This window comes from Motacilla alba, chromosome 1 (genome assembly GCF_015832195.1).
Source record: "Motacilla alba alba isolate MOTALB_02 chromosome 1, Motacilla_alba_V1.0_pri, whole genome shotgun sequence".
NCBI lineage: Eukaryota > Metazoa > Chordata > Aves > Passeriformes > Motacillidae > Motacilla > Motacilla alba.
In genome coordinates, this window is record NC_052016.1 from 65,261,345 (window position 1) to 65,276,909 (window position 15,565).

At 40.9% G+C, this 15,565-nt stretch overlaps 1 protein-coding gene across 1 annotated transcript in view; it reads left to right on the plus strand.

Moving 5' to 3' along the window:
• Positions 1-133: 133 nt before the first annotated feature.
• The window catches only part of VWA8 (von Willebrand factor A domain containing 8), a 179,536-nt gene continuing 164,104 nt past the window's right edge, over positions 134-15,565 (plus strand). Inside the window, exons 1-2 of the mRNA XM_038156079.1 lie at positions 134-428; positions 12,307-12,384. Coding sequence (XP_038012007.1) covers positions 284-428; positions 12,307-12,384 — 223 coding nt within the window. The 5' untranslated portion in view covers positions 134-283. The remainder of the gene's footprint in view (positions 429-12,306; positions 12,385-15,565) is intronic.

Genomic DNA, 15,565 nt, shown 5'->3' on the forward strand with positions numbered 1-15,565 from the left:
CCTGCCTCTCCGGGCTGTTTCAAACCTTCCCGCTGCAGAGTTCAGCCCCCTCGTATAAAAAGAAAACACGCTGTTCTCGCACCCTCCCGAGGGGCCGCCCCGGGCCGTGGGGCCATGGCCCTGCTCCAGCAGGTCCCCGCTCCCGGCGGCGCCGGCCCGCGCCCGCCCGGCCCCGGTTTCCGGCGGGACTTTGTGCGGCTGCGCTTCCCTTCCCCCGCGCTCGGCCGGGCCGCGGCGGTCCCGGTGTCTCTGCCCGGGCTGTGCCCGTCTCCCCGCGGTCTCCATGCCGTCGCGGGTGCTGTGCCTGGGCGGCGGGGCCGGGGGTCCCGCTGCGCGCAGGGTCCGCCTGCTCCTGCGGCAGGTGGTGGGCGGCGGCGCGGCCGCGGCGCGGTACGGCCGCTCCGAGGTCAGGGCGCTGCAGAGCTCAGGTAACCCACCCCGGCCCCGGTGTCTCGGCCCCCGCTGCCTCCCCTGCTGCCCTGTTCTGCCCACAGCCCCGGCGCTGCCGCCGCGCCGTGAGGAGGCCGGCAGGCTCGTGCCACCCTGGGCTGCGGGCTTGTCCAGGCTGCGCTGCCTCCCCTGCGTCTCATGCTCCTGTGTGAGGGGGCTCCGGAGATGGGCAAGGGAGCTGGCGAAGGGTCTGGAGCGCAGGTCCCGTGAGGAGCGTCTGAGGGCGCCGGGGTTGTTTAGCCTGGAGTAAAGGAGGCTCAGGGGGACCTTATCTCTCTCTATAACTCCCTGAAAGGAGGGTGTAGCCAGGTGGGGATCGGTCTCTTCTCCCAGGTAACAAATGGCAGGATAAGGGGGCGAAGCCTCAAGCTGCACCAAGGGTGATTTAGGTTGGACTTTAGGAAGGATTTCTTCACAGGACGTGTGATTAAGTGTTGTAATGGACTTCCCAGGGACGTGGTGGAGTCACCATCCCTGGAGGTGTTTAAGGAACGCCTGCACGCGGCACTCGGTGCCATGGTCTGGTTGGCATGATGGTGTTTGGTCATAGGTTGGACTCGATGATCTCAGAGGTCTTTTCCAACCTGGCGTGAGGGGAAAGGGCAGAGTTCAGTCACAGGCTTGCAGGGACGCTTAGTGTGGCTGGTGGTAGCTCCTGGTCCAAGTGCTTCAGCCGTAATGAGGCCACCCTGCTCTGCAGAGCGTCTGTCACATCTCGCCATGCTTTCTGTTCCTGCATCAACCTCGTGGCTTCCTCCTTCGGCTGGGGCAGAGCCGCTGTGCTTGTGTCGGCGGGTGCCAGGGCTGGTCTGAGTGTGCCGGCAGCATATGGTAATGAGATAGAGGGTTGACCTTGAGCCTGCGATGACCTGAACTGCCCTGGAATATCCTCTGGTGACCTCTGAGGCAGGTGATGGGCCTGTGCAGAGTAGAAGCGGTGTCTGGAAAGGATGACATTTGCTTGTGGTAACTGACACTTCTCAGGATGAATGCCAAAAGCAACAAAGCTCCTAAGTACAGAGTGAGCGACGAGTAGTGATCTGCAAGTGGTTCTGATGGGGGAGTACTTGCTCAAGCTCTTAATTACACCCCTTTAATCACGTTTCTCTACATTTTAATATTTTAAAATCTGTTTATTAGTTAACCAGTTCATTTCTTTGTTTAGTTTCTGAAAAGTTACTCAAGAAGGAAGCCTTTGAGGGATGGATAGCCATGAAATTCCTTCAAGAATTTGTGAATAGATAGTACCTTATTTGTGAAAAGTACTAAAAAGACTAGAGCTATTTCCCATCAAACAAATTAGTGTGAAAGAAAACAAGTTAATAATGAAGTGAGTCAAGTAGGACAAACACCTGAAGAAGATAGCTCAGCACTTTTGCCCCTTGTTGGAATGAGTAACTTCAAGAATAAAAAGAAATTTAGCAGTGTAAAAGGGTAGCAAATGCAGCTATCATTTCATCACTTTCATAAATTTCATCACTTTAAATGTGTTGTGGAATGCAGCTGAGTTTAACTCAGTGATATTTGTGAATGCACTCTGTGTATGTGTGAATAGTAGGAGTATTCCCAGTTACAATCAATGATGGTAGGAATTTTGGTAGAAAAATTTAAGTCTCAAAACACTAGAGAATCTTGTAGGTAATATTAGGGATATTTGCCCTCCCAACACCTATATGAGATATCTCATTCTTTGTAGTGCTTCTCATTTTTTTTTCTGTGAATTTGGATCAGAAGCTGATTTTATTGAGAATATGAAGTGTTTATATAAGGTTCACCTGTATGACACTTGTATAGTATTCTATTTTTGGTAACAGTTTTGCATTCATAACACAGTCTTCGTGATATCAGTTACCTGGTAATCATTACAAAGTTTCACAACATGTCTCTTAATCACTTCTCTGTGTGTGTCTCTCCCATGGTTTCTGCTTTGTTAGGCCTAAGATATCAGGCTCCTTTATCAGTTCCATTGTACTCTCTGTCTTACTCTCCATATTTGGGACCTTGATATTTAGAGTACTGGTTTTTTTTCCTGTTTTATTTTGTGGGTGTTTTTAAAATTAATTTTTAAAATGTTTGCGTGTCCTCATGCAGACCCTAGCATTTTTTTGAGGATACTGAAGTTATAAAGGATGATCTGAAATTTTTGGTGCCATATGTGTTTTTGCTATTTCTGTGCAGCTGCTGTAATTACAGTTCTTGTTGTAAGTGGTGTTGAGGTTGCCTAAATAAATAAACAAAATGTGCATTAAAAGGCTGGAAGCTGTTAAGAGTCGACTAAACAGCAAATTGCGTATGCCGTAATTTGGATGTGACATCCCTGCCGAGTCAGGGTTGAAATCCTAAACAGGTCTGTCCTGGTACCTTTTGAGTGTGAGGGGGGAGCTGTTGCCTGATGTTGGGCTGTTACGGGTGAAGAAGCCATCCTTCTTAGCTTTTCAGCTCAGTCTTTGCAAAGTGAACGTGGCTTGCTGGCTCACTGGGGCCTATGGAGGAATCGCTAAAGCTGTCAAGTGGCAAAGCTTAAGAGAAGTCTCACAGTGAAAGAGACTGCAGGACAGAAGGGTAATGGGAATGTCTAGGAAGGGTTTGGGGTTGCACAACTTAATTAACGAGGAAAGCAATTTATAGTAGCAAGTGCTGTAGAAGGCTGACTGTCAGAATAATTTTTAATGCTGGTTTCATGTTTCCTTCTAAAAGACTAAAAAGTGTCACATTTTTGTAAACTGTAGATTTTTGTAGACTTGTAATGAATTAGTTTAAATTCACTGTGACCTGAATGAACTGGGGTTCTGTGTAACTCAGTTCACATTTATTTAATTATTTTAACCTATATGTAATATTAATGTTTTTTAAAAGCTGACAGAATACACAATATTGGAGTTGCTGAAGGGGATTACAGGGAACAAACACTGAATTTGATGTAAACTGAAGAGCTGGAAAAATAAAAACCATTGCCAATTAGATAGTACAGGCAAAGGAAGGTCTCTTGTGTGCTTTGCTGCTCAGTGTGCATAGGATAATTTATGCTATGTCGCTTGTGTAGACCAAAATATGTACTAGCTACATTTGCTGTTTTCTGCAGCACTGCCTATCCAGGTCCCCTTCCTCTACTTTCTTTATGTGAAATTTTTGATCAGTTCCCATTCCTAATGAAACTTGTGTTTAAAGCTTAAAAGATCTCAGTAGTACATACAAGTGCATCAGCTGAGTAAAATGCAGTCACTTGTGAAAATTGCATCACACTTCAGAATCCTGTAATGTTCATCATCAGTGTACAGGATCTAAAAGACTGTGGTAAAATCGATAATCTGAGAGAAGGCTATGAATTTGACTGTGTGTTTGTAAGTGTTTGAGTTTTTTTCCAGGTTTGTCATTGTCAGAAGACTAAAGATCTGGTTAATGATGGATGTAAATGCTTTCTGGCACATTGCCTTTTCCAATTTTTACCTGTGTCATTATCTTTGTTGAGGTTCACATGTTGACAGCTGTGAGTAAGTTTCTGACAATATTTTTTTTCGCTGGCAAAACCTATTTTTAGAGAGACTTCATTCTTTCTTTTTTCTCATGACATTCCTATAATTGTTCATTGCCTCCATAGCTGTACTTAGGGGACCACATTGTGGTGACTGAAATGATTCCAGGGATTTGATTTATGGTGAGCCTTGTGTACGGTTGTTGCGTCAGCACAACTCAGAAGGCAGCAAATGGGGATGGGAATTTTCAAAGCCCGTTATCTGAAAGTTTGCAGAGTTATGCCTGGGTTATTTCAAATTATTCTAACATTTAGAAAATAAAAGGTTCATGGTTAAAAAAATAGTGTGTTTTATTAGACATGCTGATGTATCTGGAACAAAGGGGTAAAATGTCAGGTCAACTTCTGTAAGGCTTCACTTTTGGTATATGACTGGATGTCAGTAAATAGTTTCTGAGTGTTAATATTTGCCTGTTGTTTGAAATTCAGTTTTTTCTGTTAAACCACTGTTACAGGCCTGATATGTGTTGATGTCTTCTACAAGTTGTGCCCAGCTTAATGTGTAAGATTGAAGGTGTAGCTGCTTGGCGTACTCAGGGATTCAGGATAGTTGTAGGCAATGCCATAGCTAATTTTAAAGCTGTTTTGTCAGTTTTGGATAGCTTTTCAGTAAATGTGAAATTTCAAAAAAAATTCTGTTGATTTGCAGTTGCAGATTCTTTTTGATTGAAATTCATTTTTGAAATTATACTGATGTACTTGTTATTTAAGCTCAGTTTAGAATAGATTGTCTGCTTTTTCTCCACTGAGCAAAATGTACTTCAGAAACCTTTGTACAGTTTGAAAACACTCTGAGCTAATTTTTCACAAAAGTAGCACTGGCTACAGAAAAGGAGCGCTGGTGATGCGGTGGGCATCTGTTACTGTGTGACTAAGAGGAGCTGGTGGGTATCACTTTCTACAGACAGCTAGAAGTAACCTCCCACTCACAAGCTTTCATGCTCACGGGGGATTTCAGCCATGCAGACATCAGCTAGGAGGGCAATCTGGCATTGTGCATACACTCTTGGTACTTCCTAGGCTGTGTTGGTAAAAATTTTGTAACTCAGATCCCAGGTCGAGGTTAACTCTTCACTTTGTCTGCTGCTTTCAAGTAGGGAAGAGCTGTGACCAGTTTGCTCACAGGTGGCAGCCTGGATCTCAGTGACTGGAACATGACTGAGTTACACATCTGCAGGAAGGCTGGGAAGGTGAACAGCAGAATTAGGATTAGTGCAAGCTTTCACTTATTCAGGAGATTGGTAGGTAGAATCCTTTGGATAACAACCATAAGATGGAAGGTGCACAGGAGAGCTTGAAAATTTTTAAAGAAAACTTAACGGCAGCTTGGAAATGAACCATTCAGCAGTAGCAGAAGGCCTTTTTGGCCAAGCAGGGAACTTCTTAATGACCTAAAACACAAAAGGGGAACATACAAAAGTGCAAGTAAGGATGGACAGCAGGAGTGTAAGAGTGCAATATAGTATGTAGGGACAAAATCCCTACCCTCTTGCCAGAGTGCAGACATTTAGTCCAGAAGACCCTGATGACCATGAGAACTGGGACAACAGAAACCTCAGAAAGTTTAACTATGATGATCTTCTAGTGGACCAAAGCGTTGCTTGGAAGGGTCTGGCTGAGTAAGAGCTTTGGTGAAAAGGCTGTTGGGTTGCAGTGATGTCTGGTTGAGTGCAGCAGGGGAAGAGATTGGCTAGAGTGGCTGTGTAACATCCATCCTTGAGGGTTTTGCAATTCAGTCAGACAGAGCCACAGCTCATCAGATCTCATCTTGGCGGTAACCAAAGCTCATCAGATCTCATCTTGGCGGTAAACTGATGTTAAGGTTGAAGATGACCAGTCTTTCTGCAGTGTTCTGATATTTGATGAAATGGGCAGCTTAACACCTCTCTCACATGGTAAATGTATTAAGAAGGGATATTCTGGAATTTATCAAGTCTGTGTAAGATCATCATGGTAGTAAACATTTAAAATTGACTTTTTGCCTCATAAGACTTTTGTAATTGAGCAATATCAGACTCCCTACTTTCAGAGTATTGGCCCAAACAAATAATAGCTTTTGCTAAGTAAAGATTGTATGCTTCCTGCATGGCTGGATCATAGAATCATAGAACATGCTGAGTTGGAAGGGACCCTCAAGGTTCATTGAGTCCAACTCCTGACCCTTTGCAGGACACCCCAAGAGTCTCACCCTGTGCTTGAGAGTGTTGACCAAATGCTTCTTGAGCTCTGTCAACCTTGGTACTATGACCACTTCCCTGGCAAGCCTGTTCCAGGATTCAACCACCCTCTGGGTGAAAAGCCTTTTCCTAATATCCAGCCTAAGTCTCCCTGACACAGCTTCAGGCTATTTCCCCAAGTCTTATCACTGGTCACCAGAGAGCAGAGATCAGTGTCAGATAAGATTTCACATTCACGTTGTTGATCTTTTACTAATTCAAAAAAATTAGTAAAAATGTCATCTTTCTCTAGTAAATACCAAGATTTTGGTTTCATGACACCTTGGACTGTAACCAGTAAAGGCACTCATTAGCCAGCCCAAAATAGACAATTGAAAAATCTAATGTTAGCTTCAAACCTGAAAATTTAAAAAAAAAAAATAGAATATTTAAAAAGAACGTTGAGTAGAGATTGAGTGATATTCAAATTTTATGTTTGGAGCAGTTGTTTTGGTTTTTTTAGAGGGAAAGATTTCCTTTTGCCCATAAAAAACCAGAATTTTAGTGGATTTATTTTTGCATAGCTCAGATAGGTTTTGTTGTGTTAACATTTCATATATTTCAGTCAGCAGCAGCTGTCAGACTGCAGCATCCTGTTGACAGGAGCCGAGCTCCACCTCTACTATGTGTGAAGGCAGTGGTGGTCAAGGAACAAACTTAAACCTTGTGAGTGCAGGAAATAGGTTTTGGTCCCTCATATTCATGCCTTTGAGATGTTTCCAATACTGATATGAGGTGCAGAATAAGGTAACAGTGTTGCTCAATGAATGTAATATTTGCAGCCATAAAGATGACCAATAAGAGCTGCTATGAAATGTAAAAAAAGAAGTAAGTTACAGGGCTGCCTTTTTTCCTCCTCCTCTGAATAGTGTATCTGGCAAAGTTAAGGAAAAAGAATAAACCTGGAAAGTATAATTTCTGTTTCTTCAAAATAAGTCAGCTCTTCAAAGATTAGTAAGAGCTAAGAAGTGTCGACTCTTCTCTGTTTCTTTATGGAAGTGTGCTGGATAAATACCAGTTCAAAGCATAATTTTTTCCCCTCCTTCACATTAGAATGAAATTAAGACCTGGAAATATACATTTGAATACGATACAGATTTCAGACTTTCCTTTAACAGGTGTGGTTTTATCACATTGAAATTATTATTAGCAGAGCTTAGCACCTTCACAGTTTTAATATGTTCTTGCTGATGCAGGCTCTTGAAACCAGATGGATGGTCTGTGTACAAGTGAATGTGCAATATACTAAGGAGAGTGTGTTAATCTCACCTATTTGCATGACTAAAGAGGCCAGAAGGCAATAAATTCAGCAACCTAAAAACATAATGTTCCTTAAGGTTCATTGTAGTGTCTTACAAAAACACAGATAATACAAATATGATTTACACATGAGATTGGAACTGTTTGTGTTGTATACTCAAAAACCTAAATACATGTATAGATCTCTTCAGATTGTTTTCTTTTACAGTAGGATTTCTTTATTTTAAAATAGACTTTTCAAATGTATTAATTTTATTCTTTTTTTATTCATGTGGTTTTTTACCAGAAAAACGGCAAGTAGAATAAAACTTCTTTCTACTAAGTTCTTGATGTGTAGTTCTTGATGTGTAGTCTGACCAGTGTTGCTGTAAATAATTTAAACAGCAGTGCTTTTTCTTTTCAGCATAGAGGAATAAATAGTAGGATTAGGGAATAGCCTCTTCTTGGGAGGTGGAGAGGTAAGGAGGGATAGTTGGTGTGGTGCTTACTAGCTGTTAAGATTAGTCAAACCTGCCAAGTGCATAGTGAGACTGCGTGTTCAGGAAGCCTTCTCACTGTAACATCACATCATCCACAGTGGGTCAGAACAAAGGTCCATCAAACCTACTGTTCCATATTGGCCAAGAGTGAGAAGGAAATGCTGGGGGAGAATAAAAGCACAGGGTGTTCATGCAAGGGTGCCCTGCCAAAGCGCCTTCCCAGCCTCCGGCTGCCTCCTCTGCGGCTCGGGGACTTGGAGCTGCAGGTGCTGCCTTTCTATTCAGACTGAGTAGAAGAAATAGGCCTGCTTCTCTGAAGAGCTTTGCTCAGTTACTGTAAAAAACAGGTACAGACAATAATATTGCTTGTGTCTGAAATAAAGAAGAGAGAGCATCATTCAATGCTCTGCAATTACTGGGTAGCTATATGTCCATGTATGCGTTTCTGTATTGCCAGAGGTGCAATTCACACCTGTCTTTTTCAGATGCAGTAGAAAGAGCTCATTGCATGTATTGGGGCTGTTTTCATATCTCTTTTTTTTTTTTTTTTCCCAGAGAGTCTCTTCAGGATTGTGTTACTGGTTTCAGTCTTTATGTGCTGCCAGTTTTTTGCCCCTATTGCAGAGATTCTCAAAAGACCTCCTGTGTCTTTGTCCTGTCTGCCCTGTGAATGGGATATCCCCTTTACCTTTGGGTTCTGGACAATGTGGCTCTTGTTTTGTTCCAGCAACCATGTTTTTTTGTGTATATTATGCACTGCTTGTATCCCACTGTTTTCCCCAAAGGCTGTGGTATCTAAGGTTACTGTTTTCTCTGTGGGAGACAAGAAAGCAGAAGCACATCTTCACTGCTTGCCCAAGCAAGCCTGATACAGCCTACAAAGTCTCCATCACAAAATCCTGTGGATATAGCTCTTGTCTACAATAGTGTGGGAGTAGCTTGTGGAATGGGTTGGAGTATATGTGGGCAGTTCCGTAATTTGCCATGTAGTCAAACAATTTGGGATACATGTGCTCAAATTACGGGTTTTGCTGATTTAACATCACCATTTGACCAAGCAGGCTGTTATCAGTTTCTTGCCAGATGGTGAAACACTAGAAAGACCCTGTCCAGAATGACATCTCTGTTCAAAGGGTTTGGAAATGCAGTGGAAATGGAGTAACCAAACATGAGTTTTTAAACAACTATAGAAGAAACAAATTGAGATGAGAAAATGTAGCCCAGGTGGAAGTGCATGATAAGATTAGTGGGCTAAGCTTCCCTGTGCTCATTTAGCTAGGAAAATGGACTTTGCTATCTTGGTTTATTATTGCTTAAGGTTCTAGTAAACACTGCTAATATTTTTGCTTTTTGGACAGATGCAAGCTGGAGGCAACATTTGTCTCCAGGCAGACACAAACAATTAAAAGCTGAATACCTTGTGTGCTCAGCTCTCACCACACCTTACATTTAGTTCTCTCCCAGTCCATTTTTCATGAAAGGTAGGGTCCATTGATATCTGGAATACTTGTGGGATTTTTGAACATGGTTAGATGTGTTGATCAAGAGTGGGGGTGATATGGACTGACATAAATACCACCAGAAGTGATGCATTTTTCATTTTTCACCTAGATGAAACTTGGTTTTGATTTGTTTGATTTTTTTTTTAAGGGAGTGTAGGAAATCAATGAAGGCTTTTCGGTACTGTGCTAATAAACTAGGTAATTGAAATTCTATCCTGTAGATGATATTATCATCCCAAAGTATTGAAAATGTTTGACATCCTGTTGTTTTGGCATCTTGGCCCTACTGGGTTTTGGAAGACTGTGTATGCATGAAATACTATTTACTATTGAGCTGAGGTGATTTTAGCTAGGAGCTAATTAATCATATACTCATCTCATTGCATGTTGTCTGGGGAATTCTGAGAAAATAAACTGTCACTAATTTATCAGGGATATGTAAGGCAACCTGCTCTTTTTAGAATGTTGTTGTTCCAGGCTGAGCTAATGAGAAAGATGTCAACTTTTGCAGAAGGCAGTGGGCTCCTAGGGTGTTTTCATCAACATGGAGGTATTTTCATAGAACCATAGATGAATAGAATATACTGAGCTGGAAGTAACCCACAATGATCATCAGCTCCTGGCCCTGCAGAGGAATTTGGAACTGCAGTAGTAGAAAGGGAAAGGGAGATGATGTTTAGTCAGTAAAATAGTTTTTCTTACTTTAAAACTCAAAGAAATGGGCAAAACACTGGGATAGCCAACGACTAGATTTTAGTCCCTCCAGTTCTTGTGTCTATTTTTCAGTGACTTTAATTTATGTAAGAGTTCCCAGAGTCAGGACCAGGCCTCTAAAGTATTGCAGGACTTTCTTTTGGACTGTGTTTGAATGCTTCTGGCTGGAGAGGGCATAGTACTCTTTGGTGCATTTGAAACAAAAATTCGGCAAGGGCCAGAAAAGGAGCTCTGGACTGCTGCCTAATTCTTAGCTTAGCCCAGCTCTGTTTGGAACCATTCCACTTCTGTGCTCTTGCACAATCAAAGAAGTGTGCTTAGTTCTAGCATGATGAGTGGGAACATCTTGGTTCTGCTTGCCCTGAGAACCAGGGATGGATCCTTATCTGCCTTTTATATGGCAGTACTGTGTCCCACTTTCTGGGAAGCTGTTGGAGCGCTGTATTGCTCCAACTGTATTGTTGCATGAAACTTATTATATTGTATTGCATATAATGTGGGAACAATCGCCAGCTTACTACCTTTTGCCAATATTTTAGGGAAGAATGGAGGGCTGATTATTTAGGCTCCAGAAACAATGTAAAGACCCGTGTGCAGGCATGTGTGTCAGGCTGTGAATCCCAGTCTCTAAATTCTAGTCAAGCCCTTCAATTTAGCAGGAAATCAGCTATAAGCCTTACTTCACTGCTTCCTGTTTGTTAGTGTAGGTGGTTCTACTCTGGCTGTTACAAATCTACTAATTTCCCATTAATTGTGTGAGCCATGTCAGAACCTGGGAGTTCTCAGTCCTGTGAGATGAGCAGTAAGTAACATCTGGATGTGCTGGAAGAGTGCTGACTGAAAGGAGAACTGCTGCATGTGAGGGAGGAGTTTTAGTTGCCTCTTTTAATTTGGGCAAGCTGCTTCTCCAGCATCTCCCTTTCTGGTTCCAGCATTGGTCTTCCAAACTGTTTGGCTTCTTTCAGGGTGCTGGTGATAGGAAACTCCTCTTGGACAGAATAGGACAAGGGGCAGGTCTACAAGAGGATTGGATCCCTGTTTGATCTTGTTTGTGGGCTCTGTGCTTTCTGCATCTCACTTCTGAGCAAAGCATAAACACATGAGACAGTTCCAAAACTTAGCCTCAGTTTATGGAAGGGAGATGTAATCAGTGTTGTGGCAAAACTATACCCCTGTGCAGCAGTCTTACTCCAGCAATCCTCTTCATCCTCACGCATGCACTACAGTGCAGTGGAGGTGGTGTTGTCTCTAGCAACAGTAATGGGAAAATGCCATTTTGCTGGTGTTATCTTAGTTTCATGGTCTTAATACTTGTGAACTCATTTGTGGGACCTAAACTGTTGAAAGAAAATAAACTTTGGTGTTCTTACAAGTCCAAACCTCATTTTTCTGAGTTTTGGGCATTGTGCTGATTTTCAGTGTGACTACTGCTGTGTTGGTGCTTGCCCATTTCTGTACTGCAAACTAGATTTCACTTTTGATTTCCATGAGAAAGTGCACAGGGCATGCCTGGCAATTTAATTCAAGCCTGTGGTTGCAGAAAGATAGATAAGACAGGCAGGTCTTAGCAAAGAGACCATTAAGTAAAATGGCCAGATGCTTTAGGTTTGTTGAAACCCAGAGCAAGAAGTGCTTGAGACCATTCAAACTTGGGAAAGGTGCCAGGCTCTGCAGCCATATAGTCAGGGAGTGCGGGAAGGGCCCACTGGCATGAATGTCACTTTGTACCTCCAACAGATACTGTTCCAGGCTGCTTGAAAACTCAGGAAAATCATCATCCCTACAAGTGACTGTCACTGATAATTTTAGCATGTTTGCCTGTAGAGCTTTCATTTCAGTAAGTCAACAATGCTAGCTGGAATTGTGTTCTACACTGGGCTTGATTTGCATAGTCCCAACAACTTAAGGTTCTAAGAGCAGCAACAAAAGAAAAAAGAGGAAAAGGTAATATTAATTAAATTTAAATTGTCCAGGTACCTGATATACTGAAAAGCAGCAGAGCCTAATTAGTAAACACAAACACATTAGAGGCTGCTTTGTGAACATGAAGTCAGCCTCACCACAGCAGGCCTATGATTTAAATTTTAAGGACATGAAATATTTATAAGTATCTAAGTATGTAAAAACTAAAAGAATTATTTTCTTTATTTTAGGTGATACTGTCACTATTGGAGATGTGTCTTTTAAACTCAAAACACCGAAGAACCCAGAACTTGTTCCACAGAACTACAGTAAGGATCTGCTTTCCTTTTGAAGGATTTTCAAGGCTTTATTAAAAAAATTTCTACTCACTCAGTCACCTCCCTGTCTTTACTGAAATGATCTAAGAAATATATTTTGAAGAAGCATGCAATTTGGGGGAAGCTGTCTTTGCTTAGTTCGTTCATTACTTTATCTCTGGTTCAGCTGGTTCTATAGGAATCTTAACTTTGAATATAACTTATCCCATTGGTCAATGGGACAGTAAGAGAATAATTTGTGTATGTTTGATTATTTTGTTTAAAAAGGTTCTTATCCAGGGATTACCTCTAAAAATAATCTCAAGTTGTTTGGTCATTAAACTGTGGTCGTTTAGAATTACCATTCAATTGCAATACAATTATACATCCTGCAGTTTGCAGATGTATGGTGGTTTTTTACTGTGATATTTAGTATTCCCAGATTATCACATAATTGTTGTCAGCAAACATACAGGTCTTTGTGATCCATCAAGTTAATGAGAAGTCAGTTGCATAGTCGTGAAAAGTGCTGTCAGATGGAAAATATGCAGATGACTATGCACATTAACAATGCGCACACATGTACCTAAAATTGATTCATGCTATCTTTTGATACCTTATTACAGACATCACTGGTTTGCAGCCATCCTTATTTCCTTACTGTTCATGGAAATACATGCTTCTTGAGCTTTTCCTTTTGCACCATGGATCACAAGTGAATCACCTTTCTGTTCTGGCTTTTCTCAGTAACAGGCCAGATGTTTCCTAAAGATCCAAAATTATCAGTTCCCATTTGTTCAGTACTTTTACATTTAGGCGGCTGGACATCCAGAATGCAAGTTAAAAAACATCCACTAACGATTGATTTTTCTACTCAGATATATTTGCAGACCAAAACCAAGCACATGTGGCATTCTAAAAGGGTATGCAAGTCTTATATGACTGTTTACACAGAGACAAGCACTGAGAACGCCTAATGACTGTCATTGCACAGTTCTACAGGTGGAAAGTGGTGTAATCACTGACTTCAAGTGAATTTGCTTTCCAGGATCATGTCTAAGTTCATTACATGGCATTTTGAATCAAGCAAACTCCTGGAGCACTGGTCTTTCTGTTTGTTTTGTTTTGTTTATTCTTCAGAAGGATGACATTGATAATATCAACAATAGATTTGCCACTGCACAGCTGGCGATATAAAAAGTTTATATTGTTTTCTTAGGTAATAGTGCTGCAGTTCATCAGACAGACTTTAGGTGGTCCTGCTTGAGCAGGAAGGTTGGACAAGCTGACATCAAGAGGTCCCTTTCAACCTCAACTATTCTGTGTTTCTGTGATTCCTGATTTTCTAATAATTGGGATAGTAGACTCTTAATAGCGACATGTTTAGATAATTGTTTCTTACCTCTATTTTGTCACACAACATTTTGTCTGAAATATTTTCCCTTGGAAAGGTGTAGCAGAAATACAAAAACATAGAACAGTTTTGGTTGAAGGTTACCTTTAAAGGTTGTTCAGTCCAACCCCCCTGCAAAGAGCGGAGACATCTTCAACTAGATCAAGTTGTTGAGAGGGCAATATTAAGGGGAAGATTTTCTTTGCTTTGACTATTTAACTGGTGTGAAATCTGCCAGTAGTCTGGTGGACCAGGTCACTGATCTGCATCTGGACTGTGGGCTGATGAAGTCTCATGACTCAGTAGGCATCACATTGTCACTTTCCTACCAGGTGATCTAAGGTACCAAAAATTTCCAGTGTCATGTGCCAGCCCTTGTTACAGGGTAGCCTGTGAGGAAAGGGTTTCTGTTTTAGACTATAATGACATGTCCCATTGCTTGTGAGTTCCCTAGGAATGCTGCCAAACAGTTGAGAAATGTTGCACAGTATTATTACTTTTTACAGCTCCTTAAATAATAGATTTTTGCTTTTCACCATTTATTTTGTATGTCTGTTCTCTCATTTTGATCATCAACAACATCAGTTGTCTATGCTAATCTGTTTCACTTATTTATAATTTTGGTAGATTGATTTGCTTTCTTATTTTCTATGTTGTACCAAAAGCACTAAGTGTAACAATGCTTTACCACATTTAACAATTTAACAATGCTTTTTCACTATTACATATTTTGTTCAACCTGCACTTTTCAGCAAGTTAAACGTTAGCTCTGAGTTACTCTAACAGCATCTCTTTCAGTTCTTTGGACTGAGAAGGTAAGAGAATTGTGAAAGCATTTGGTAGAATCAGAGAGATTTTTCTAACCCTTAGTGTTTAAGTTCTTTGGTTATCTTACTATGGAGAACAAAGATCTATTCCTGTAGTGGAGTTAAGTAGATTGTATTGACTTCATGATGATTATCATCATGTGAGATATTTAGAGAGTGTATGTGCATTACTTAACAGATTCTTTTCTTCTTTTAAGAGTACTTCTCTTTTTGCTGTATGAATGACTGCTGTAGATACAAGTTGTTTTGATGTAAACCAAATGGAAGTAATTGCATGTTTATACTAATTTATAAATTAAAACATCATATATTTTGAAAATTTATTTTAGTAGTTAATATTAAATTTAAAATGTACTTACCTGATTTCTTTTAAACTAAGACTGGAAATAATTAAAACATTTGCTTAAAGTGGGAAATATTCCTGAGAAGGTCTCTGCCATTGTGATGTTTGTAGTAGAGTAAGAACTAGCAGGAAGGAATTGAAGCAATTGCAGTTAATTTACTAGTATTACATATGATATTGTTTCCTAGCTCATAATTTGTATGAAGTACAATATTTCTGCTTTTGTTCTTCTGCCAGATAAAAGCCTTGTTAAAATGTGGTGATGTTGAAAGTGCATATCTATAATTTGCAGCAAATTTTAGGTATGCTGTAACATATGCCAAACTCAGCATTGTTTTCTAGGCTCAAAAATAGCCTTAAAAATCTGAAGAAATCATAACACAGTAAAGAATGCAAATGTATTAAGTACCTACAAAACTTTACATTTGTCATTTTGTCACATAATTGACACCAACATATTTCTTTGTGGTACCAAATTAGCTTCTTAGATTTTTAGCTTCTTTATTGCACCTTATTACATTTTGCAGAATTTGATAGGATAGGTATTGCTGCTTGCCCTATGTTTCCATGTCTGCTTTTCAGGTTTTTTGCTAGGTCCCCAGCAAGTTCTCTATGAAATGCTCCATTTTG